Here is a 25,372-nt window from a genome sequence, read left to right as displayed (position 1 = left end):
CTTCCACTTCTGCTTTCGAAAGTGCTAAGTAAACAACTATTCTCTTATATATATATATATATATATATTGCTTATTTTTGTGTGTGGCAAAAAATAGCGTTTGCACCATGGGCAAAAATGTTTTTCTGGCTCTCAATCTTTTCTAGTCCTTGGCCTATGGCCTCGGACTTGAAAACCAATTTTGAGCCGGAAAAATCTCATTTTCTGCTCTAGGTGTGGAATATACTATTTTGAAGCAATGAAATAATTTTTAGACATATTAGACATACATTTTTAGACTGTATGAGAAACACAAATTAAAATACCTGAAATGACATTTTAAAAGTAGATAACTAACCATCCTAGACTTCATCCATGCTTCTAGACTCAATCGTACCAGTATAAATAATAATTGAAAGGCTATTTTAGAATTATTTCCAATAAAATTACTTATTTCAAAAATGATTTCCATTTTTCTTTGATTTTTGAAAAAAATGGAATAGAATACCTACCAAATAACTTAATATCTGTTGTTTCGAAACTCAGATTGGATATCACAGCTTTTTAAATTAGCAGCCATTTCAGGTTTGTATAAAAATAAAAATCTGATCTCAGTTATGGAAGCAAATTTTTGAATCAAATTATGAAAAAATATATTTCCTTGATTAATTTGACATTAAATTAATGTGTTTCAATTATCAGTGATTTGAATGTCATATTTTTGTTTCCTATCCAGTTTCTCAACCTTCAAAATTCAAAATTTTTAGTTTTAGTTGTTTTTGAGTGAAAAAGAACTAAATTTCAGAAAAGTGGAATCATAACCTCATTTCGGACTTTTAAATTATTATCTAAATTTGGGAGAGAAATAGTACAAGGAGTATCCTTAGTTTTTCTCTCCCATTCAGTGCTTCTTGTAAAAATTATGATAATAAATAAATAAATAAAATTGATTATTTTATTAAGGAAATGATAATTATTATTACATCAAATTTAATGGGATGAAGTGAGTAAAAGCTGTGTACACTCAGTGGCAATATAGAGAGACTTGGCAAACGTTTTTCTCTTTCTTCACTGCCATTATAACGTGGACCTCACTATATCCTTGTCTATGATTCGACAAAGCAGATAGCGCTATCCCTTTCCACCTCCACAATGGGTCGCCGTCTAGGTGTCACCCCAACTACCTGACACCTGGTCATTTTGGCCACAGATGACTGCATGTACCCTTGTAAAAGTATGCCATTGCCATCAAGTTGTCCTCCCAACTACTTGTCACCTACTGGACCGTAGGTGCCAACTAGTCATGACCGTAAACGACAACTTGACACCTCGCACCCTCGCGTCAGAGTGTCCCCCCGACTAGTTGTGAAAGGAGACAAGTAGACGGGGATGGCTCACGTCAACTTGTCCCCTAAAAACCGGTTATAGAAGGGGACAGGTTGGGGGCGCGACAGTCGAGACCGATGACATTCGAGGCCTACGACCGTAGAGGACTGTTTTACAGTCCTCTACGGTCGTCGGCCTCTACTGTCGGGGGTGTACAAAAATTAGAGTGGCCTCAACTGTCGCCTAACGCAGGCGACATTTGAGGCCACTTTTTCATGAGTCCTCTCTCGCCAGTCGCCCCACCACTGCCAGTCACCCCACCACCAGTCATATGGCCGCCACCGGTCGCCCCACCAATGCCAGTCACCCGCCGCCGGTCGTCTGGCCACCACCAGTCGCCCCACCACTGCCAGTCACCTGCCGCCGGTAGTCCGGCCGCCACCGGTCGCCCCACCACTGCCAGTCACCCCACCGCCAATCGTCCGGCCTCCAGCAGTCGCCCACCACTGCCAGTCACCCACCGCCGGTCGTCCGGCCGCCACCAGTCGCCCCACCACTGCCAGTCACCTGCCGCCAGTTGCCCGGCCCTGCCAGTTGCCCCACCACTGCCAGTCACCCGCCTATTATACTTCTTCATACTAATGATAACTAAGAATTGAGAAGTGAGTCATGATGGGGTGGCATTGTCATAGACCTGTTGACAAGGAAGGTTATCCCCACCACCATCACCACTTTTCTCTGTTTGGTATAAGACAGCTTGTCAGCACTGAGAGGTATTCCGTCTACTGTGACATGTTGTCAAACAGTGAGCTATGTCTGCAGGATGCAGTGATTGAGCTTGAGGAGGAGGAACTACATAATCATGGTATTACCTCGTTGACAGACATTTCCAACAATGCAGGACATTTGAGTTCAGAGTTTAGGGTCCAGAGTCCAGAAGTCCAGAGTTCAGAGCCCCAAGTCCAGAGTCCAGAAGTCCAGAGTTCAGAGCCTGAGTCCAGAGTCCAGAGTTCAGAGCCCCAAGTTCAGAGATCAGAGCCCCGAGTTCAGAGCCCCAAGTTCAGAGTTCAGAGCCACGAGTTCAGAGTTCAGAGCCCCGAGTTCAGAGTTCAGAGCCCCAAGTTCAGAGTTCAGAGCCCTGAGTTCATTTTTTTTTATTTATTTTTTTATTTATTTTTTATTTATTTATTATTTATTTATTTATTTATTTATTTATTTATTTATTTATTTATTTTTAGGTTAGGTCTGATCAACTTGGGTGACCTTGAAGTTAGGTTTGGTTGACTTGAGTGACCTTGAGGTTAGGTTTGGATGACTTGGGTGACCTTGAGGTTAGGTTTGGTTGACTTGGGTGACCTTCAGGTTAGGTTTGGTAGACCTGGGTGACTTTGAGGTGAAGGCGGGTTCTGGGACACTTGTGTCCTAGAACATGCCTTTTTATACTACTAGTGAGCTATGTCTGCGGGATGCAGTGATTGAGCTTGAGGAGGAGGAAATACATAATCATAGTATTATCTCGTTGACAGACATTTTCAACGATGCAGGACATTTGAGTTCAGAGTTTAGGGTCCAGAGTCCAGAAGTCCAGAGTCCAGAGCCCCGAGTCCAGAGTCCAGAAGTCCAGAGTTCAGAGCCTGAGTCCAGAGTCCAGAATTCAGAGCCCCGAGTTCAAAGCCCCAAGTTCAGAGTTCAGAGCCCCGAGTTCAGAGCCCCAAGTTCAGAGTTCAGAGCCTCAAGTTCAGGGTTCAGAGCCCTGAGTTCAGAGTTCAGAGTTCAGAGCCCCAAGCTCATTTTTTTCGAATTTTTTGATTTATTCCCGATTTTATGCGTTTTTAATTTTTTTTTTCAAATTAAAAAAAAAAATTTTTTTTCAATTTTTTCTAAATTATTTAATTTTTTTTAATTTTTTAAATTTTTTTTTCATTTTTTCTCAATTTTTTTTTAATTTTTTTAAAAATTTATTTCAATTAAAAAAAATTTTTTTTTCATTTTTTCTCAATTTTTTTTTCATTTTTTTAAAATTTTTTTAATTTTTTTATTCTTTTTACATTTTTTTTAAATTTTTTTTTTCATTATTTTTTTTTTTAGGTTAGGTTTGATTGACTTGGGTGACCTTGAGGTTAGGTTTGGTCGACTTGGGTGACCTTAGGTTAGGTTTGGTTGACTTGGGTGACCTTGAGGTTAGGTTTGGTCATTTGGGTGACCTTGAGGTTGGGTTTGGTTGACTTGAGTGACCTCAAGGTTAGGTTTGGTAGGCTTGGGTGACCTTGAGGTGAAGGGGGACTCTGGGACACTTGTGTCCCAGAGTCCCCCTTTTTATACTACTATTATTTATTATTAAATGATGAGAATTTGTAAATGATGATTATTTAATTATGATTTAGATGAACATTATTTTTGTTTTGGATTTCTGGATTGGGATTTTATCAATAATGTAGGGTATTTGCCATTGAAATGATTCTTATCTAAATCTAACTACAGTCATTGTTACCAACTTAATTTTTGTTTTCGTGCACTAATCCTCCATATAACCCACCAACTATTTTGTGTTGCCATGTTGCAAATCTGGAGTGTGCAAAGTACTTTGTGCACTAGAGCGGAAAAGTGATTCTTTGTGTTCTGTTATCAGTGCAGGAATGGTCACTTTCCAAGGTAACTGTAGGAAAACGTAATTTGATGGGGGGTGTGATTGGGGGGGGGGGATCCCACTCAAATAGAAAAATTTTATGTGGCACACTCACACAACTTTCCTTGCCATTATGGAAATTGATCACCTGACGCTAGTGTTCAGGCAAATCTCAAGTCTACTACTTAAAGATCTGAGCCAGCTAGTGACAGGACAATAACGCTGGAGACACACGAGGTCTGCTATCTCTTAATAGTGAATGATTCAATAGAATCAACAGTTGCCAAAAGTTTACAATTGTGAATAATCACGTTTTCTCGATTTTCGAGCTTATTTTCAATTTTAGGTGAAAATTTTACTGAACAATTATTGTAGAGATTTTCATGCTCAATCTCTCTCACTAGAAGTTTTTTGTTTAAATTGTATCTGAAGCCTGATAATTAGGAATCTAAAATCTAGGAATTTAAAATCTAAATAGTATTTATTTTTTGTGAGGCTTTTTTGTGTTTTGTTTTTGGCAAGTGAAATTCATTCATTCATTCAGATGGGGCGGAGCTCCTGAAATTTTTACAGATATGGGACTTGTGGCAGTGATAGACCTCATCAATGATTATTTTAGTTATAAATTTGATCAAAATTGTTGTTGCCATTTTCGAGAAAATAGCGAAAGACCCTGTTTTTGACAACATTTTTTCTCCATTCATCTGGAATTGCATTTGATCGGATCCTTATATTGTAAGGACCTTAAGTTCCAAATTTCAAGTCATTCTGTTAATTGGGAGATGAGATATCATGTACACACACACACACACACACACACACACACACACACACACACACACACACACACACACACACAAATTTAAGGTACCCTAATTTCATGTTTTCTATAAGTTTCAAGATCCCCTGAGTCCAAAAACATGATTTTTGGGTGTTGGTCTGTGTGTGTATGTGTGCATGTGAGTCTGTGAACACGATAACTCCATTCCTAATTAACTGATTGACTTGAAATTCTAAACTTAAGGTCCCTATACCATGAGCATCTGACAATAAGAAATTCAATAGAATTAAATTAAAAATGGCAAAAAATTGGTGGATAATGGCTAAAAAACCATGTTTTTCACGGTTTTCACGAAAACGGCTCTAACGATTTTCTTCAAATTTATACCCTAGATAGCTATTCATAAGCCCTATCAACTGACATGAGTCTCGTTTCTGGGACAATTGCAGGAGCTCTGTAATATTCTTGAGAAGAATGAATTTTGTTAAATTTCCATCACGATTTTCTCAAAAATGACTTGACCAATTTTTTTCAAATTCATACCCTGTATAGTTATATATCAGCTCTATTAACTGGCATGAGTCTCCTCCCTGAGAAATTAACAGGGGGTCCACCCCATCCTTGAGAAATTTACTTTGTAACATCCTTCTCATGCGTGAGGTAGGTAGGTAGAGCAGTTTATTCAAAAGAACACATGTCGTTATTTTATTTGTAGAACAGCTGTTTTGACAACTTTTAAAAAATCCCCAAATTTCATAATTCAAACAAAGGAAAATGTACTCTGAACACAATCACAATAGTATAATCGTAGTTTCAATTATTTAGCTGCCAATCAGCATAATGTTATTCCCTAAATTATCCTTATTAATGAGGCTTATAGATCAATGAGCAAGGAAAGTTGTGTAAGTGAACCACACCAGATTTTCCGGTAAGCAATATTTTCCTCATGGTAATAGGGCGAGGAAAGTAAAAGACTACTTTGCTATGACTTTTAAAATCTGCATTCTTGGACTTCTCACCCACTCTTGTCACGTGGTATTTTAGCACCACAGAATATTTGAAGTGAACCAGTGAATTTTAATAGAATTATAAAATGGAAAATAAAGATAACCTAGTCAAATGACCACTCAAAAAAAATTGAATATTGTTAGCGATAAAGAATAATCGTATTATCTAAAATGATAAGGAAGAACATGCATAACTGTGATTCAACAACTAATGAGAATCCATTGGCAGAATTAAAAATTATAAAGCGGCTCATTTATTATTGGCAGATTATAAAAAATAAAAGTTTGCATGTACATTGAGGTTAGAATTATTTGTTTACACTTTTAAATGAATCAATCGATCTAGAATAAATCGATAGTTATTTGAATCAATACCCAGCGAATCAGCTGATTGTTCAATCAACCAGTATAGGTTGAATTATAAAAATTTACTCACAAAAGATGTATTATATATACTAAGGAAGGTTGATGTATAGAAATACGGACAACCATTATTTCTGTATAAATATTTATTATAATCTAAAAAGCACGAAAATCAAGAGTATACAAAACTCATATAAGAAACTAAATACATATTGTAACATGTTAACATCTTATATCGCGATTTATTTATGAATATAGTTAAGATAATCACTCCATATATTTATATAAAGAACTTTTTATCTATCCTTTCTATTATGAAGTTGAAGAAGCCCTGATTCTGAAGCAACCAATTGTATTGAGTTTGTTAAATTAAAAGCCAATCAGAGAGAAGCTTACAAATTGTTCAAGGAAAAGATAAAATTTTTCTGAAAACCACCTTCTTCTGGCTTGTGATCTTGACCTGAGAGGATGCACATAGAGTTTAGGGTTCTTTCTTCCTTTAAATTTTAAAAATTATCAAGCCAACCCCTTTTTAAATGTGAAATATTTGTAATTAATGTTAAATTATCTGTGAACTCAGTGTTGTTGAAGAGTTCGTAATTTGTAATCAATTCCCATGAATATATCTTTAATTCGGAGAGAAATCTATAAGAAATCTGGACCATGCGTTAGCCCAGCAGTGACGAAAGGGACCTGCCTAATTAATTATTGGAAATAATTAATTCAATCCACGAGACCGTCAAGAACGTCATTAATGTGAGTGATGAATCAAACGAGCTCGTTTAAGGCCTTTCTACGCATAGTTGGGGGAATTGATCAAAGCGCTATTCAAATTAACTCAAATCCAATAAAAATTTGCAACATGTTGAGTGCTATCACATAGTTTATAAGAACATTTTATGAATTCATTTGATATATGTAGGAAGCTTACTTCTGTGCACGGCACAAACTCATTGAAAGCCCTGAGATCTCATGTTTGAATATTAATTTGTTAATTATTTTATTAATTTGTTAATTATTTTTGTTAATTGATCAAAGCAAGTCATATCAAATCTATAGACCAAACAAGTTTTAAATGGTAGAATTATGAATTGACTTGAAGTCCATATATCAGTATTAAATACCAATTTATAAATTTTAAAACTCACTATTGTGAATGCTATTAAACTTTGTGATAATTATTCAGATTTTAGAAAAGAATTTATTCAAGGAAAATTATAGATATAGAAAATTTTATATACACTGTTTTATGGGAATATATTTTGTGTTTTATGTCAGCATACAAATCATAGAAATTTATTTTATCCTAATTCATCTCGTGATATACAGTTTGAGCTGTTTTGGTACCAATAAATATTCAGCAGCATATAAAATTATTGAATCAATTAATATCGATCTTATTAATAGCACTCAGTACTTATCATCCTTTGATGATAGTCACATTAGTCTGCCAGAAAAAATATATTGATAATTATATTAATAAGGTTCCAGTTATATCATATAAGGATCCAGAGAGCTTCAAGAACTGGCGTTGTAAGCTCTAAGGAATTTCAGAAGGATAAATTGGTTAATACCTGTATTCATGACAAGCGTTTTAAGGATCAACTAGAAAAAACTATAGTTGGTCTTTATCATTCTGTATTGTGTACATGGTTACTGATAGTCAGTCATCAATTATTCTTTTGATTTTCTCACTGGTATTCTTCAAGAACTTCATAGAAGCAGCGGTAGGAATTAATAATCACCGGTCATTGAACCTTATGGTGATTGGTTGTGTTTGGAAAATTCATGTATCTACCACTGAGCTAGAGCTGAGGTTTGAACCCAGCAATTTTGCGAGCCGGACGGCCTTAATTATTTGTGAACTTATTCGCAAATTAGGGACTTTAACAACTGCTCTCGTAAATATCAAAAACACAACTTTACACAATGGCTTCATAACATGGGATTCTATCATAAGAGATAACCCCCCAGGAAGCACGTCTTTACACTCTGTATAAATATGCTGTACTTACGAAATCTGACCCAAATGTTCTGATCATGCATATCATATATTCCTGAAACCAAAAAAAAATTTCTTCAATATGTGGTTATTTCCTATTCCAGTGATAATGATGTGTAAAAACTCTTCTATATCAAATTTGGAACCAAGCATATAGCCTCCATCACATTATCCATAACGATATCCATTAATTTTTGCATTTATTTATGAAGTGATACAAATAAATTGCAGAAAATGCCGCCAATATTCAAATATGATGTTAAATTTTGGACTGTGATTGAATTCGCCCCCAAAATAGCTAGAAGAGTATTATTTATAGCACTTTGTTCAAAATAATCTGACACATATTATTTAAAATGTTTGTTCAAAAAGCTGAATAATATAACTCTTCAATTGGGTTCAACAAATTTTCGTTTCTGATACACGGATTTCAGTAGGCTACATACGGTACCGTACCTAACCTTCATCATACTTGAAAACATCTCTTATGTTAAGAAAAAGTTGTCAATATTTCACCGATTTAGGAATTTGTCAGCGAAATAATATAGTATGTTGGCGATATTATTGTATTGATTTCATTTAAAATCAAAACTCTTACATAATTTAACTCACCGCTCGTACCGGCGGCGGTAGTGTTGTATGGTAGATGATTTTTAGTGTTTAATATTGTATTTAAAGATGACAAAAACAGCTTTTCGAAAATTTGAAAGATTGAGAATCAATAAAATGTTGATATTCAAAACTTAACAACTCACAATAATATAATATTATCACAATCGCTATGAGCTGCCAAAATTTGTATCAAAACCAGTATCGGAACATGAGCTTCCTGTATCGAAACACATATTGCAACACATTGTTACAAGCGTATCAATTTCTCTATGAGCTTCCTTTATACAAACACATCTACAACAATGTAGGTATGCCATATGATGTTCCATGAATCAAATTCGAACATTAGTTCTGAAAAATCTAGAAATAAAATTGAAATTCGGGCTTCGAGGTGCACGATTTTGATATTTTTAGAATCTATGTTCAAAATTTGGAGATCTAAAGCATTCCCGTTTTTCCGGTATGCAATCCACAAGTTGACATGTTTTGATGCAAACAAACGAACACATGAACAACCACAACCCTACTCTCTCTTGTTATATAGAAGAAACATCTAAATTTAAAAAACCTGCTTTGAAAATATTTTTGAACTAAAAATTGAGAACTGAAGAGCTATCGTGAGGTCCACGTTATAATGACAGTATTTGATTAACATTGGTATTGCTATCCTTGTCTATCATTTGACGAAGCAGATAGTGCTATCCTTTTCTAACTCGACACCAATAGTTTTCAAACAATGTAGAAATATAATCAATATATTGACAAAATATTAAATCGAATTATGAAAATTTATCATTAAATCATAGATAAATAAATTTTCTTGACAAATGAAATATAATTCATCATTTCAAATAAAAATGAACACCTTCAGTTTGCATAAAATAACTTGAGACTTGGCCCTCCATCCGAAGAAATTACAGGGTTGCCAAATAATTGACCGAGCGAAGTGAGGTCTATGATTGAAGTCGACGGTTTGGCATTTCTCTTAATGTTTAAATGTTTGAATGTTTATATGTTTATAAGTTGCACATTTACGGCATTTTCATGAAATTTGACAGGTATGTTCCTTTTTTAATTGCGCGTCGATGTATATACAAGGTTTTTGGAAATTTAGCATTTCAAGGATAATATAAAAGGAAAAAGGAGCCTCCTTCATACGCCAATATTAGAGTAAAAATCAGGCTATAGAATTATTCATCATAAATCAGCTGACAAGTGATTACACAGATGTGTGGAGAAGCCAGTCTATTGCTGTATTTCCATAAGGTCTATAGTTTCAATCAGGTACTTGTGGATGAGAATACTGCGTGAGATCTACTGTTCACAGAACTACTAGTGTAAAATTGCAACTTTCTTGAAGTAGTGGTGTTTTGAGAGAGCAGCATATCCAATAGAAATCGAGGGGTGTGGCCTCCCCCTCCACCCCCCCTGCCCTAGTCCGCCATTTTGGCCCCGCCCCCAGCCAATAGGAATCGAGGGGCGTGGCCACGCCCCTTTTTCCTCCCCCTCCACCCCCCCTGCCCTAGTCCGCCATTTTGGCCACGCCCCCAGCCAATAGGAAGCGAGGGGGCGTGGCCAAAATGGCGGCCCTCCACCCCCCTTCCCTAGTGTCGGCCATTTTGTCCCCCACCAAAGTCCCAACCAATAGGAAGAGGTTCCCCAGCCCCCGACAGCCATCTTTGTTGTAGCAGGTGTTCTGTCAAAAACATCTGTCATCCCCCACCAAAGTCCCCGCCCCCAACCAATAGGAAGAGGTTCCCCAGCCCCCGACGGCCATCTTTGTTGTAGCAGGTGTTCTGACATCTGCCCCAGTTAACACCTGCTTCGTGCCAATTTGCATATTAAAAATATCCCCACATTTAAAATCTTTAAAATCTTTTAAATTACAGATATCACTACTAGCACTAAACTCTCAAACTACACTACTAGCGCTAAACTCTCAAACTACACTACTAGCGTTCAAAGTTTGGCGCAAATTAAACTACAATAATATGTTCCTTGTTTTCCTCCACCACAGGAAGAATGAAAAAAATTACATTTCATATTTGTTCGTATGAGATGTCATTTTCCCCACACTATGCTGTAAAAGGAATGGTGGTGCTTTTTTTAATGTGCTTTCCCCATATTGAGAAAACTCTAATTGAATGTCACTATAATAGGATGTATATAGATAGGCTAATCTATTCTACATACTACTATAGTTATTCATTACAAAGTGTTAATCAACATTAGGCCTATTGCACAACAATATAGTGCATGTTCCTTTTTTCCTCCACCACAGGAAGAATGAAAAAAATTACATTTCATATTTGTTAGTATGAGATGTCATTTTCCCCACACTATGCTGTAAAAGGAATGGTGGCGCTTTTTTTAATGTGCTATCCCCATATTGAGAAAACTCTAATTGAATGTCACTATAATAGGATGTAGAATAGATAGGCTAATCTATTCTACATACTACTATAGTTATTCATTACAAAGTATTAATCAACATTAGGCCTATTGCACAATCAATGATGGGAATGGGTTGTTTTTTTTTTTTTTTTTTTTTTTTTTTTTCATATATTCCTTTCTTCTTCTAGAAGAACAAGAGGCGATTTACCTTCTCGCTGTACACACTTCAGATAGAGTTTTTGCTTGTTGAAATCCTCAAGTGTTTGAAGATTCAATACACTCAGAAATTTCTCAGGTAAGTAAACTTCGCAATAATAGTCACCATTGCTGTCATGATCGTATAACCTCATTATGATTCGCTGTCCCTGCTGTGTTCTCACCAATCTAGTGTGTACAACATGGTACCATGAATCATGGTCAAGATCTTTGAGTGAGACCGTTGGATATTCAGTTTTCGAAATATAATTGAATGACTTCATACTAAAAAGTCTATCATTTCCAGTGCTGGTGTTGCTTCTCTGATGATGGTGATCCATAATAAAAGCTTACCGCGCGTTCGAGTGCAAGAGTAATAAGCTATGCTTGCTTCAATGTGCGTTGTCGGTTAAAGACTGAGCGCACACAAACCTGTTAAGCCGACAGTCCCCCACAACCGCCTCCCATTCCGTTTCCTGTCGACTCCTTCCACTGACACTTTTACACATTCCTTCTGTTGACTTGTTCTCCCCTCCGCCACGCCTCCTCTCACCTTTACACATTCCTTCTGTTGACTTCGTCTCCCCTCCGCCGTATCATGATGTTGTTTCCTATTTGACCGAACGTAGTGAGGTCTATGTTTTAAACTTGGATTTTCTTTTGTCTGTCTGTATGTAATGTGATTACGGCCAAACGCGTTGATAGAATTCGATGAGATTTGGCAGGAATATACCTTTTTCAACTGCGCATCGATGTATACACAAGGTTTTTAAAAATTTCGCATTTTAAGGATGATATGAAAAGAAAAGGAATTCCTACATACTCTGATATCACTATACTAGCCGTCAGGCTTGCTTCGCTCACCACATCCGTCTCGCTTCGCTTGCCTGCATTTATCATTTGAGCATGCTTCATTCCATCAGAAAGTCAAAGTACTAAGAAAACGCAGAAAAGCTGAGAAAAACGTTGGAAAAACGCTGACTTTGGGCGTATCTTTGATGAAATATTAAAGTCACCTCATCAAAAAATTTTTAGATCCTAGCTAAACCTTGGTACTGAATTTGAACATTTTCTGTCTATTACTTGATGAAAGAACTGAGAAAACGCAAAAAACACTAATTTTGGGCGTATCTTTTGCATTATTTCAAATCCCTCCTAACACATCATTATTACACCCTAGCTGAGCTTTTGTACTGAATTTGAACATTTTCTGATCATTTGTTCTTGATAAAGCACAAAAAAAACGCTGGAAAAACGCAGATTTTGGGCATATTTTTGGCGTTATTCCAAATTCCTTCTAACACAACATTATTACACCCTAGCTGAGCTTTTGTACTGAATTTGAACATTTTCTGATCATTTGTTCTTGATAAAGCTGAGAAAACGCCAAAAAAACGCTGGGAAAACGCAGATCTTGGGCCAACTGAGCATACCTACCAAATATATATATATATATATAAATATATATCATCTACTTTGAAAATAGGATCTATCAGACTATAGAGTTATTCATAATCAACCAGCTGACAAGTGGATTAATCATTGCTTGCATTACACAGATGTCTGGCCGTGTCTATTTCTATAAGGTAGGGTTTCAATATTTTTATGATGCATGCCCATTAGTATCAATATTCTCACATTTGAAAAACAAAAATTCAATAGGTGATTAAAATTGAAATAAAAAATAATCGAATGAACTGAATAATTCTGAAGAAATTATAATATCATTGGAAAAAATAATTTTAAAATAGTTGAGGAATATTTCCATCAGATGGAAAGATTAAAGACGGAACTGGATAAATTATCATATGGGATAAAAATTCAAACATGAACTGAGTTTATTGACATAAATGAGTTTTCAATCTTTGAGAGAACAAATAACAGCTCTTTAAGAGTGAATTATGATTCAACTGCGAATTGTGATTCAACTGAATCAACTAGAACAGGCGACATTAGATACTTGTAGATGAGAAAACTGTGCGAGGTCTACTGTTCACAGAACTACTAGTACAAAGATGTTAGACAAGGATAGCAACACCGATGTTAATCAAATACTGCCATTATAACGTGGACCTCACCATAATCGCTTCAAGGACATAATTTGAAATTTGTCTGAACTTACCTTTTGTGCCACATTTTTAGGAAGTCCATAATTGGATAGATACACATAATCACCTGGAACATTTTTTTCCAATTTTCAAAATGTTTAAATTTCATACAAATACATTCTTCCACCAATAAAGCCAGTTACAGCGTCCTGTAGCTGTAACTTTCCAAGGGCTACTAGACTACAATTTAAAAAAATGGCTACCCGCACAAAAAAATTGAACAATTTTGCTTTGAAATGGCATAGTATGGTCCAGGGGGTGCTACTTTTACAAAAACATAAGGCTGCCTAATAAGAAGCCCAATATTCACGGCTTTGCAAAAACATCAGGCTTCAGAGACCCCAGATCACTAGATGGAGGAAGCTTCCTACACACAGAGACCCTAGATCCCTAGATGGAGGAAGCTCCCTACACACAGAGACCCTAGATCCCTAGATGGAGGAAGCTCCCTACACACAGAGACCCTAGATCCCTAGATGAAGGAAGCTCCCTACACACGGAGACCCTAGATCCCTAGATGGAGGAAGCTCCCTACACACAGAGACCCTAGATCCCTAGATGGAGGAAGCTCCCTACACACAGAGACCCTAGATCCCTAGATGGAGGAAGCTCCCTACTCACAGAGACCCTAGATCCCTAGTTGGAGGAAGCTCCCTACACACAGAGATTCTTCATGAATGAGAGAGTTGCAACGTATCACCAACAATGGAAAGATCATGTTGAACGAATGTCAGCTGATAGGCTGTGTTGTGCTGAAAAAAACCAGTAGTTGTTTTTGGTGAGGCTATGTGACGCTGGTAGTCTCTCATACTGTGCCCTTCTTACACTCCCAGCAACACACTAATAATAGACAGTAGTCGACAGTAAGGCTCAACTCACACTTAAGCGACTCAGGTGGAGAAGAGACTGGACTTTAGTCGAGAGCATGTGTTTCCAAATGGTGACACTCAGACCAGTCGATTCTAGTCTCTGCGACGTCACCATTTGGAAACACATGCTCTCGAATAGAGTACAGTCTCTTCTCGACCTGAGTCGCCTAAGTGTGAGTTGAGCCTAACTGGAGAAGCAATTTTCAACATTGAGCTGCATTTACACCAAAGTCATTGAAAAAACGTTTATTTTTCCATCCAAAAAGATTTTATTAAATTAAACATAACTTATGATACACATGATGAACATATGTGTTAAGGATTACATGCCATCTATTGGTAATTGTGTAAACTACTCCAATTATGAAATGCAAGTCATCCCCTCTTCTTTCCTTTCTTGACCTAGGCTGTGTGCAAACCAGACCAGTTCTCACTCAGACGCCTTCAAGTCAACACATCGTGTCATCTCTCTACCTCAGCTATTTTTGTGATGCTCTCACCTCAACTTTCCATAAGTTTCATTCCTATCTATACAGTCATATTTGCTCAAAAGTCAATAAACTCGGTCCTCCGTAATTCTCATTGTGTTTTCTTCGACATATGGTCATCCGGCCCAGAGGACCATTTGTGAGAGATAGCACTAGGTATGAGAGTTACGAAGGACTGAGTTTATTAACTATTTAGCAATGACTGTAAATCATAGGAATGAAACTTATGGAATGTTGAGGTGAGAGTGTCACGAGAATGGCTATGGTAGTGAGATGACATGATGTGTTGACATGGAGACGTCTGAGTGGGAACTGTTCTGGTTTGCACACAGCCTAGGTCAAGAAAGGAATATGAAAGGAAGAGTGGGGAATGTAATTACGTTTCAATTATTCAAGTAGTTAACACATTCACTACTAGATGGCATAGTAATTCTTCACAATATGTGTTTGTCAAATTCCATTTAATCTAATAAAATCTATGAGGATGTGAAAATAAACATTTTGTTAATAACTTTGGTGTAAACACAGCTTAACAGTCCTTTACCATGGTATATAATCTTGGTCAATGTCAAATGAGGCCACCGACAGAAAAGGCCTGCTACAGTCACGGATTCTTTTTCAATTTTTGTACAGGCCCAACAGTTTCGACATGTGACTGTAGATGACTGAGAATCAGTCCTCGACTGTCGCAGGCCTCGACTGTAACAATGATATCAATGTCAAATGAATCCACCGACAGAAAAGGTCTGCTACAGTCAAGGATTCTTTTTCAATTTTTGTACGGTCCCAACAGTTTGGACATGTGACTGTGGATGACTGAAAATCAGTCCTAGACTGTCGCAAACCTCCACTGTTGCAGGCCTCGACTGTAACAATGATATCAATGTCAAATGAAGCCACCGACAGAAAAGGCCTGCTACAGTCACGGATTCTTTTTCAATTTTTGTACAGGCCCAACAGTTTTGACATGTGACTGTAGATGACTGAAAATCAGTCCTCGACTGTTGCAAACCTCTACTGTCGCGGGCCACGGCTGTCACAATGATATCGAAGTCAAATGAAGCCACCGACAGAAAAGGCCTGCTACAGTCAAGGATTCTTTTTCAATTTTTGTACAGGCCCAACAGTTTTGACATGTGACTGTAGATGCCTGAAAATCAGTCCTCGACTGTTGCAAACCTCTACTGTCGCGGGCCACGACTGTCACAATGGTTTCGATGTCAAATGAGGCCACCGACAGAAAAGGTCTGCTACAGTCAAGGATTCTTTTTCAATTTTTGTACAGGCCCAACAGTTTTGACATGTGACTGTAGATGCCTGAAAATCAGTCCTCGACTGTTGCAAACCTCTACTGTCGCGGGTCACGACTGTCACAATGATATAGATGTCAAATGAAGCCACCGTCAGAAAAGGCCTGATACAGTCAAGGATTCTTTTTCAATTTTTGTATGGGCCTAACAGTTTAAACATGCGACTGTGGATGAATGAAAATCAGTCCTCGACTGTCGCAAACCTCCACTGTTGCAGGCCTCGACTGTCACAATGATATCGATGTCAAACGAAGCCACCGACAGAAGAGGCTTGCTACAGTCAAGCATTCTTTATCAATTTTTGTACGGTCCCAACAGTTTAGACATGTGACTGTAGATGACTGGAAATCAGTCCTCGACTGTTGCAGGCCTCGACTGTCACATCCTCATAAAAAATGTACTTGTGCTATCTTTTCTCTATGATATAGCCTATATCACCCCAAACTTTTCACTGGAAAAATATGTTGTATAACTTGAACTCACCGAAAGTTATTCTAGATGAATTCGCACATATTAATACTTCATCCTTTTCTACGAAATGTTCACCTGGTTTCACCACCTGTAAAAATGGCGGAACAATATAAGAACCATGGCATGTTTGTAAATTTATTCAAAGTTTGGAAATTCTGTATCAAATTATGGTGTTGTGTATCAAGTTGAGACGATACTGTATCATACTGTGTTGATAATACATCATATTATTTTGGCATTGTATCATTTATGGTGATATGCCATGGTGTTGGACCGTTATGTTGCAAATGTGAGTGTGAACTGAAGCCGATAGTCCTAGTAGTTGTTTTTGGTGAAGCTATGTGACACTGGAAGTTTTGTATCAAATTATTGTGTTGTGTATCAAGTTGAGATGATACTGTATCATTTGGTGGTGATACTGTATCATTTATGGTGATATGTCATTATAAAGTACCGTTATGTTGCAAATGTGAGTGTTAACTGAAGGCAATAGTCCTAGTAGTTATTTTTGGTGAAGCTTTGTGACGCTGGTAGTCTCTCATACTGTGCCCTTCTTACATTCCCAACAACACACCAATAATAGACAGTAGCCGACAGTAATCAGAGAAGAAATTCCCAGCATAAGGGACCATTTACAATGGGATATCACCAAGGATGATACAGTATCATTACATAATATTGGGGCACCGAGCTTCGCTCGTTATTTATTTATTGACTTTTGATTAACCGAACACAATTCTTTGAAATGATTGTAGAAGTATTAACAGGCACAGCCCAAAACTGTTCTTTCCCGAATTTCGATTTATACACTATAAATAGTCCAGAAAGTAGGTTATGTTCCATACACTTGAATTCAGGATCAATTTTCTGTTCAAACAACTAATTTATAATTTAGATTATATACAAACCAAATTGAATAACAAAATAACACTCACTAATCACTTGGAATTGTCAAATAATGATCAACTTTGAAAATTATGATATACTCTAGTTTAGGAGGAATATCATGGCATGTCAACAAATCAGATTATGTTGATCAAATCGATATCCCATCTCCCAAATAACGGAATGACTTGAAATTTGGAACTTAAAGTCCTTACAATATAAGGATCCAACATGAATGATTTCGATCGAATGCAATTCAAGATTGCGGCTAAAATGACAAAAATGTTGTACCTCAATTTCTACATCTCTATACGTTTCAAGGTCCCCTGAGTCCAAAAAAGTGTTTTTTGGGTGATGGTCTATAGGTGTATGTGTGTCTGTGTACACGATATCTCATCTCTCAATTAACGGAATAAATTGAAATTTGGAACTAAAGGTCCTTTCACTATAAGGATCCGACACGAACAATTTATATCAAATGCAACTCAAGATGGCGGCTAAAATGGCGAAAATGTTGTCAAAAACAGGGTTTTTCGTGATTTTCTCGAAAACGGCTACAAAGATTTTCATCAAATTTATACCTAAAATAGTCATTGATAAGCTCTATCAACTTCCACAAGTCCCATATCTGTAAAAATTTCAGGAGCTCAGTCTCATTTATGCAAAGTTTGATTTTAGATTACCGAATATCAGGCTTCAGATACAATTAAAACAAAAAAAATCGAGTGAAAAAGATTGAGTATAAAAATCTCTATGATAATTAATGTCCAGTAACATTTTCACCTAAAATTGAAAATAAGCTCGAAATTCGAGAAAATGCTATTATTTCAATTACAAACTGTTGGCAACTGTTGATTCTATTAAATCATTCACTATGAAGAGATAGCAGACCTCGTGTGTCTCCAGCTTTATTGTCCTGTCACCAGCTGGCTCAGATCTTGGAATAGTATACTTGAGATGCGCATGAACACTAGCGTCAGGTGATGAATTTTCATAATGGCAAGGAAAGTTGTGTGAGTGCGCCACACCAGATTTTTATGCTATCTTTCCTCTATTGGACTGGGGAATAATAATGATATCTCCATTGATAGATAAATGATAGTGATAATTGATAGACTCACATATACGTTATCAGCTTCTTCTCCACAGGTACATATCCCATCAGCATCGTAGAAAATTCTTCTAGTTGGATTTCCATATTTCTTTTTCGGATCCTGTAAAATATGAAGGTAGGTTTGAAAGGTTTGTCCTTGATGTCTTGTTTCTTTGGGACAACCTTGAAATGTCCCAGAATCCCAAAAACAAGACTTTCGTCTCCATAACAGAAATGGAATTGTCCAGAGATTTTATTAAATCAATCAATAAACCATCATTGCCATAGAACAGGAAGTGGATGAATCAATCAATCAATAACCCTTGATTGTCATGAAACAAGGAGTGAATGAATCAATCAATCGATAACCCTTGATTGTCATGAAACAAGGAGTGCATGAATCAATCAATCGATAGCCCTTGATTGTCATGGAACAGGAAGTGGATAAGTCAATCAATCAATAACCCTTGATTGTCATGAACAGGAAGTGGATAAATCAATCAATCAATAACCATTGATTGTCATGAAACAAGGAGTGAATGAATCAATCAATCGATAACCCTTGATTGTCATGAAACAAGGAGTGAATGAATCAATCAATCGATAACCCTTGATTGTCATGGAACAGGAAGTGAATAAAGCAATATTAATCAATGAAAGTTACAAAAAAAGTAATTGACCAAGCGAAGTGAGGTATAAGATTCAAGTCGACGGTTTTGCATTTCTCTTGTTAGTTTGTTTTATTGTATTGTTTATTTTATTTCTCTTGATTGGTATGTTTTTATGTTTCACACTTACGGCGAAACGCGGTAATAGATTTTCATGAAATTTGACAGGTATTTTCCTTTTTTAATTGCCCATCGACGTATATACAAAGTTTTTGGAAATTTTGCATTTCAAGGATAATATAAAAGGAAAAAGGAGCCTCTTTCATACGCCAATATTAGAGTAAAGATCAGAATATAGAATTATCCATCATAAATCAGCTGTAGAGGGGACTACAAATTGCATGCAATTCAATATCTCAATGTAACTTAGTGGAAAAACAGCTGTTGTGTGGACTATTAATTGCATGCAGTTAGGCATGCAATTGATAACTTGAAGTAGCATAGTATTGTCTCCTGACTTTTCTCTGCTTCCAACTCGGTAAGCTTTTGATTGACCGAGCGAAGTGAGGTCTAAGATTCAAGTCGATGGTTTGGCATTTCTCTTAATGTTTAAATGTTGCACATTTACGGCGAAACGCGGTATAGCCCAGTCAAATAGTCATTAAAAAGCGACCAAACAAAAATCAAGGTAATTGATTTTATTGCTTTAATCGGTCCATTTGTGTTCTATTAAGAGTAATCTATGGTTTCCCACCAAAGTTTCTGAAGGCTTAACTTATGGCAGCCTAAAAACCGTTTAATTTTTGTACTTTTTTCAGTTTTTCCATGATATCTCCAAAACTAATTGTTCTATCAATATTTCGTTCTTTACTTTTTTAAAGAGCATTAAATTTTCTACAATTTTCATCTTTAAAACGTTGATCTATCTCCTATAGGAAGCGAGTTATGGCTCGTCGAAAATTGGTAATTTTTTTCAATTCTGCGAAAAATCACCAAATTCACGTTCTTTAGTCGGATTTACGGCTGAATTAGTCGTCTATGATATTAATATTCATTCCCAACAATGGACGTTTTTAGCAATTAGCATTTAGTCTGAATTCACCCAACAACAGTTGGTGCCAAATCATGAGTCTCATCAATTTAACCACTATCCTAAAATATACATTTTTTGTTCAAAATCTTTCATCAGTGATTGTATTAACATCTCAGTAATACTCTAATTACGATCAAATAATATATAATACGACTTTATAAGAAGTAAAAAGGAAAAATATATGGATTTCGTGATTTCTCGCAAAGTTGAAAAAAATTACCAATTTTCGAAAAGCTATAACTCGCTTCCTATAGGAGATAGATCAACGTTTTTGAGATGAAAATTGTAGAGAATTTAATTTTCTTTAAAAAAGTAAGAAATAAAAATATTGATAGAACAATTGGTTTTGGAGATATCGTGGAAAAACTGAAAAAAGTACAAAAATTTAGTGGTTTTTAGGCTGCCAAAAGTTATGCCTTCAGAAATTTTGGTGGAAAACCATAGATTACTCTTTCTAGAACCCCAATGGACCGATTAAAGCAAAAAAATCAATTACCTTAATTTTTGTTTGGTCTGATGTACTATTTGATTGGGCTAGTAATAGATTTTCATGAAATTTGACAGGTATATTCCTTTTTTGATTGCGCGTCGACGTATATACAAGGTTTTTGGAAATTTTGCATTTCAAGGATAATAAAAAAGGAAAAAGGAGCCTCCTTCATACGCCAATATTGGAGTGAAAATCAGACTATAGAATTATTCATCATAAATCAGCTGACAAGTAATTACACAGATGTGTGGAGACGCCAGTCTATTGCTGTATTTCCATAAGGTCTATAGTTTCAATCACGTACTTGTGGATGAGAATACTGCGTGAGGTCTACTGTTCACAGAACTACTAGTGATAGTAGCATATAGCTGTTTAAAACAAATTATTAGCATTGTCGATACAACAACCCAAACAGTCTTTAGTCATTTATACACCGATATCTCGCCGACACGACAGGACAGGAAAGAATTCACTCAGATGGACAGTATTAGTGGAGGCTGTGGTTTATAACTGCGCGAGGTCTACTGTTCACAGAACTACTAGTGGAAAAAACAAATGAAAATTCTTAAAGGTGATGGTTTCTCGATCCATTCCGAGCTGCTTTGTATAAACACACTTTTTTATGTATTTGAACACGACATGCAGTCAATTATTAAGTAAATATTAAAAACTTTTTCGCCCCACTTGGATGTAATGAGCTGGTTTTCGTGCATCATATGGTGGCCGAAAATGATTGTTTTCTGACCAGGCCGGTAGAAGTTTTATGGCCCTAGGGCTGTAAAATAACCTTGAAGTCAGCTGATTCTGATTTGATGTGAACGTGTTTACAAATTTGTTTATGAAACGGAATCAGTTTATGCTTCTAGAATTGAATAAGTATTCTGCAATAAGATACTATCATTTTATTTGGATGAATAAAATACAGATAAGATATATATTATAAACTATTCAAATTCAATTTTCAGAGTAGGATAGAACTTCTAACCTAAACTTCTGAAGTCAAAGACAACAAGCATTGTTGACTTTGAAATTCAGATTGGCCAAATTTCAAGTGTGCTAAAACAGCTGATCAAAAAACTTTTCATTATTTGCATTTATTATTCAAGAATTAAAACATTTATAATAATATCTTATTGTCATTTGGAAGAATAAAAAGTATAAACTCAACCTCTTACACAATTGAACATAATCTTTAAGGTTATTTAGACAAATCAGAATAAAAAATAAAAATACTTGGACAATTTCCTGATATTCAGATTACCTCAGATTTGCTAGAGCTATGTATGACCTTCCTGTTTTGCTTTCGGAAGTGCCTAATAAAAAATTATTCTCATATTTATATTGTTTATTTTTCTGTGTGGCGAAAAATAACGTTCTCACCATGGGCAAAAATGTTTTTCCGGCTCTCAATCTTTTCTAGTCCTCGGTCTACGGCCTCGGACTTGAAAACCAATTTCGAGCCAGAAAAGTCTCATTTTCGGCCCTAGGTGCGAAATATACTATTACTTACTGATGACTGGAGTACTTTCAATCGTCTAGCGATCATTTTCAACAGTGCAGACCGGAAATGTTTTGATGGTTAGGAAGATTATTTGTGGTGTTTATCTATGTGATCAAAAAGTTTGTTGGATTTTTTTTTTTTTTTTTTTTTTTTTAAGATTACGTCCTAAAGACTCCAGTCATGGAGTATAAGACAAGTCATGTTATTACATAATAATTCTAACACTAAGTAGTTCAACCTAGTTTAGGTTTGAAAGGAATTCTTGCGTACACTATAAAAAGCTCTATCAACTAAATATTTTTTAATTTGTTTTTTGAAAATCTTCAAATCATCATTACTTTTCAAGATTTGAGGTAGCTTGTTATAAAATTTCCTACCAATATAATCTGGTTTTTGTTCAAATAACCTACTATTGTGACCCATTATATGATAATCTGCTCTGTTTCGCGTATTATACTCATGAACATCTGAATTCTGGATCACACCACTCGTTTTCACATGCATTACAACTTCATATACATACAAAGATGGCACAGTTAATAGACCAAGCTTTTTAAATAAAGGCCTACAAGAGTCTAACCTATTCACTTTCTCTATACATCTGAGTGCCTTCTTTTGAATCTTAAACACCTGTCCATATTTTGTTGAGATGAATTACCCCATACTAAAATAGCATACCTAATATGAGATAGTATAAGTCCATGGTAAGCAGTTAACAGTAGTTTTTTATCATTCAGCCTAGCAAGATGCCGCAGGACAAATACCCCAGATGATATCTTATTACATATCCTCTCAATGTAAGGATGCCATGTTAATTTCCTGTCCAATAAAATTCCCAAGAATGCTACTTTCTCTTCTTGGTCTAATTCATTTTCCTCTACAAACACATTTATTTCTCTATCCTCTACTGAATTATATTTACTTTTGAATTGTAGGAATTGACATTTCTTACTATTTATTGTTAATTGCCTTTGCTTCAAGAATTGGACAATTGACTGTACTCCAGTAAAAGCATTTATTTCTAGACTATCTAATAAATAATTGTTAAAGATAAGCGATGTGTCATCAGCAAACAACAGAGCTCTGTGATCTTTTAACTCTTTTGGTAATTGGTTCACATACAACAGAAACAGTAAGGGACCCAGAATTGAGCCTTGAGGTACTCCAGCCTGGACCTCCAGTTTTTGAGATTTAATTTTTACTATTTCATTCCCATCCACCTTGGTAAGCTCAACACACTGGTTTCTACCTATGAGATATGATTCAAACCATTTTAGTTCTATACCATTCACACCTACAGTTTTTAGTATTTCCAATAATATTCTATGGTTCACACAATCAAAAGCTTTGGATAAATCAAGAAATATTGCGGCTGCCTTCTCACCTGAATCTATTATATCTATTAGTCTTTCAACAAGGGATACTATTGCAGTCTTAGTAGATTTCCCTTTCTGGAACCCATGCTGTTCATCACATATGAAATTAATTTCTTCCAGGTGCATCAATAGCCTATTTAAAACTACTCTTTCAAAAATTTTACTTATTACATTTAGAATACTAATGGGTCTATAATTTTCAACTCTTTCAGAATCACCGCTCTTGAAAATTGGCAAAATTTTTCCTTGTTTCAGATCATCAGGTACCCTGCTCTAGTGAAGTATTAAGGAGATGCAATAAAGGGTCCAGTAATTCATTTTCACATTCTTTTAAAATTTTGCTTGAGACCCCATCCAATCCTACTGTTTTTTTGTTATTCAAATTTTTTATTATTCTTGACAACTCATCTCTTGATAATGGATGAAATTTAAATACCTTTTCAATTGGCTCAGCATTTAATGTAGTTGTATTACAAGTATTAGTGTTCAGTGACTTTTGGAGATTATATGCAACCTGTTGATAATACTTATTGAAAAAGTTACAAATGTCTATACTATCATCCATATAATTTCCATGTTCATCGATTATCCTAGGGACATTAGTAACTGTATCTTTTTGAGCTGCTCTCCTATTTCTATTAATTACCTCCCAAACAGCAGAGTTAAAATTGGTACTAGTTGTTAATATTTCAGCTGTTTTCTTACACTTAGCTTTCCTCACTTCTTTTGCATAGTTTTTCTTTAGACATTTGTATTTGACTTCACTCGGAACATCCCTCACTAATTTAAATTCCTCATAGGCTTCCCTGACAATATTTCTTTGAGTAAGAATATCTTCAGTTATCCATTCATCTACTTTGTCCAATTTACTTTTTACTTTGACTTTTTTGATTTGAAATTCAGCTGTTCATTTAGTATGTTGTTACTGTCTAGGATGGTGGCTTTATAAATTTCAAACTGTACTGTTTCATTTAAATGAAACCGGGCACTCCTACACAAACATAGATACCAAGCTGTTCTAGGTTGTTCTAGGTTGAGGAGGACGCTGTATAAGTTTGTTCAACTGAGAAATATTTTTACAGTTGAGCAAATTAAAATGGTTTTCTTTGCACTTGTGCAGTCAGTTGTGCGATATGGTATAATTGGCTGGGGTGGTTGTGGTGTTACCGTTCTTAAGCCTCTTATAGTATTGTATAAGAAAATTATTAAAATATGCTTGAAAAAACCGGTTAGATATCCAACAAATTTGCTCTATAAAGAATTTAATGTTCTCAGTATTGAGCACTTGTATGATCTTGACCTAGCTAGTTTTGTCTATTCGTGGCCCAATAGATTCCCTGTAGCCCCTCATGGCGGCTATGTTACTCGTAGACAATCTGAGAGATTTTTGCTAGAACCACCTTGTAGAACAGCGGCTGCCAGTGCTCATGCAGCGTATTATGGTCCTAGACTTTTAAACCGTCTGTGGCTTGAAGTTTCTGGAGCATCCCAATGTATACCAATTTGTTATTATTCTTTCACTTTTAAAACTTTTAGACAGTATCTTCGACACTACTTATTAGGGAGACAAAATGAAGACTAATTTTGATTTATTTCTCAAATCTGTTTGTAAATCTCAATTCTATTCTTAAAATACCTATCTTACTTAGTATAACAGAGCAGAAGAGAATTTGTTGTTTTATTTTTAAATATTGGTGATCTTTATCTTTGATGTAGAACATATAGTTGAATCTCAATTAGGCCTATACTGATTACAAGAGCAACATTTGTATGAAAATAGCATAAGAGAATGGAA

General features: G+C 35.9%; 1 protein-coding gene across 1 annotated transcript in view; it reads right to left on the bottom strand.

Moving 5' to 3' along the window:
• Nucleotides 1–25,372, bottom strand: part of LOC111050398 — a 124,425-nt gene that overhangs the window by 74,238 nt on the left and 24,815 nt on the right. Inside the window, exons 8-11 of the mRNA XM_039435915.1 lie at nt 18,538–18,630; nt 16,544–16,619; nt 13,408–13,460; nt 8,098–8,139 (exon numbers count right to left, since the gene is read on the bottom strand). Coding sequence (XP_039291849.1) covers nt 8,098–8,139; nt 13,408–13,460; nt 16,544–16,619; nt 18,538–18,630 — 264 coding nt within the window. The remainder of the gene's footprint in view (nt 1–8,097; nt 8,140–13,407; nt 13,461–16,543; nt 16,620–18,537; nt 18,631–25,372) is intronic.

Source organism: Nilaparvata lugens, chromosome 9, assembly GCF_014356525.2.
Source record: "Nilaparvata lugens isolate BPH chromosome 9, ASM1435652v1, whole genome shotgun sequence".
Lineage (NCBI taxonomy): Eukaryota > Metazoa > Arthropoda > Insecta > Hemiptera > Delphacidae > Nilaparvata > Nilaparvata lugens.
This window is presented reverse-complemented; position numbering and strand designations above follow the sequence as displayed.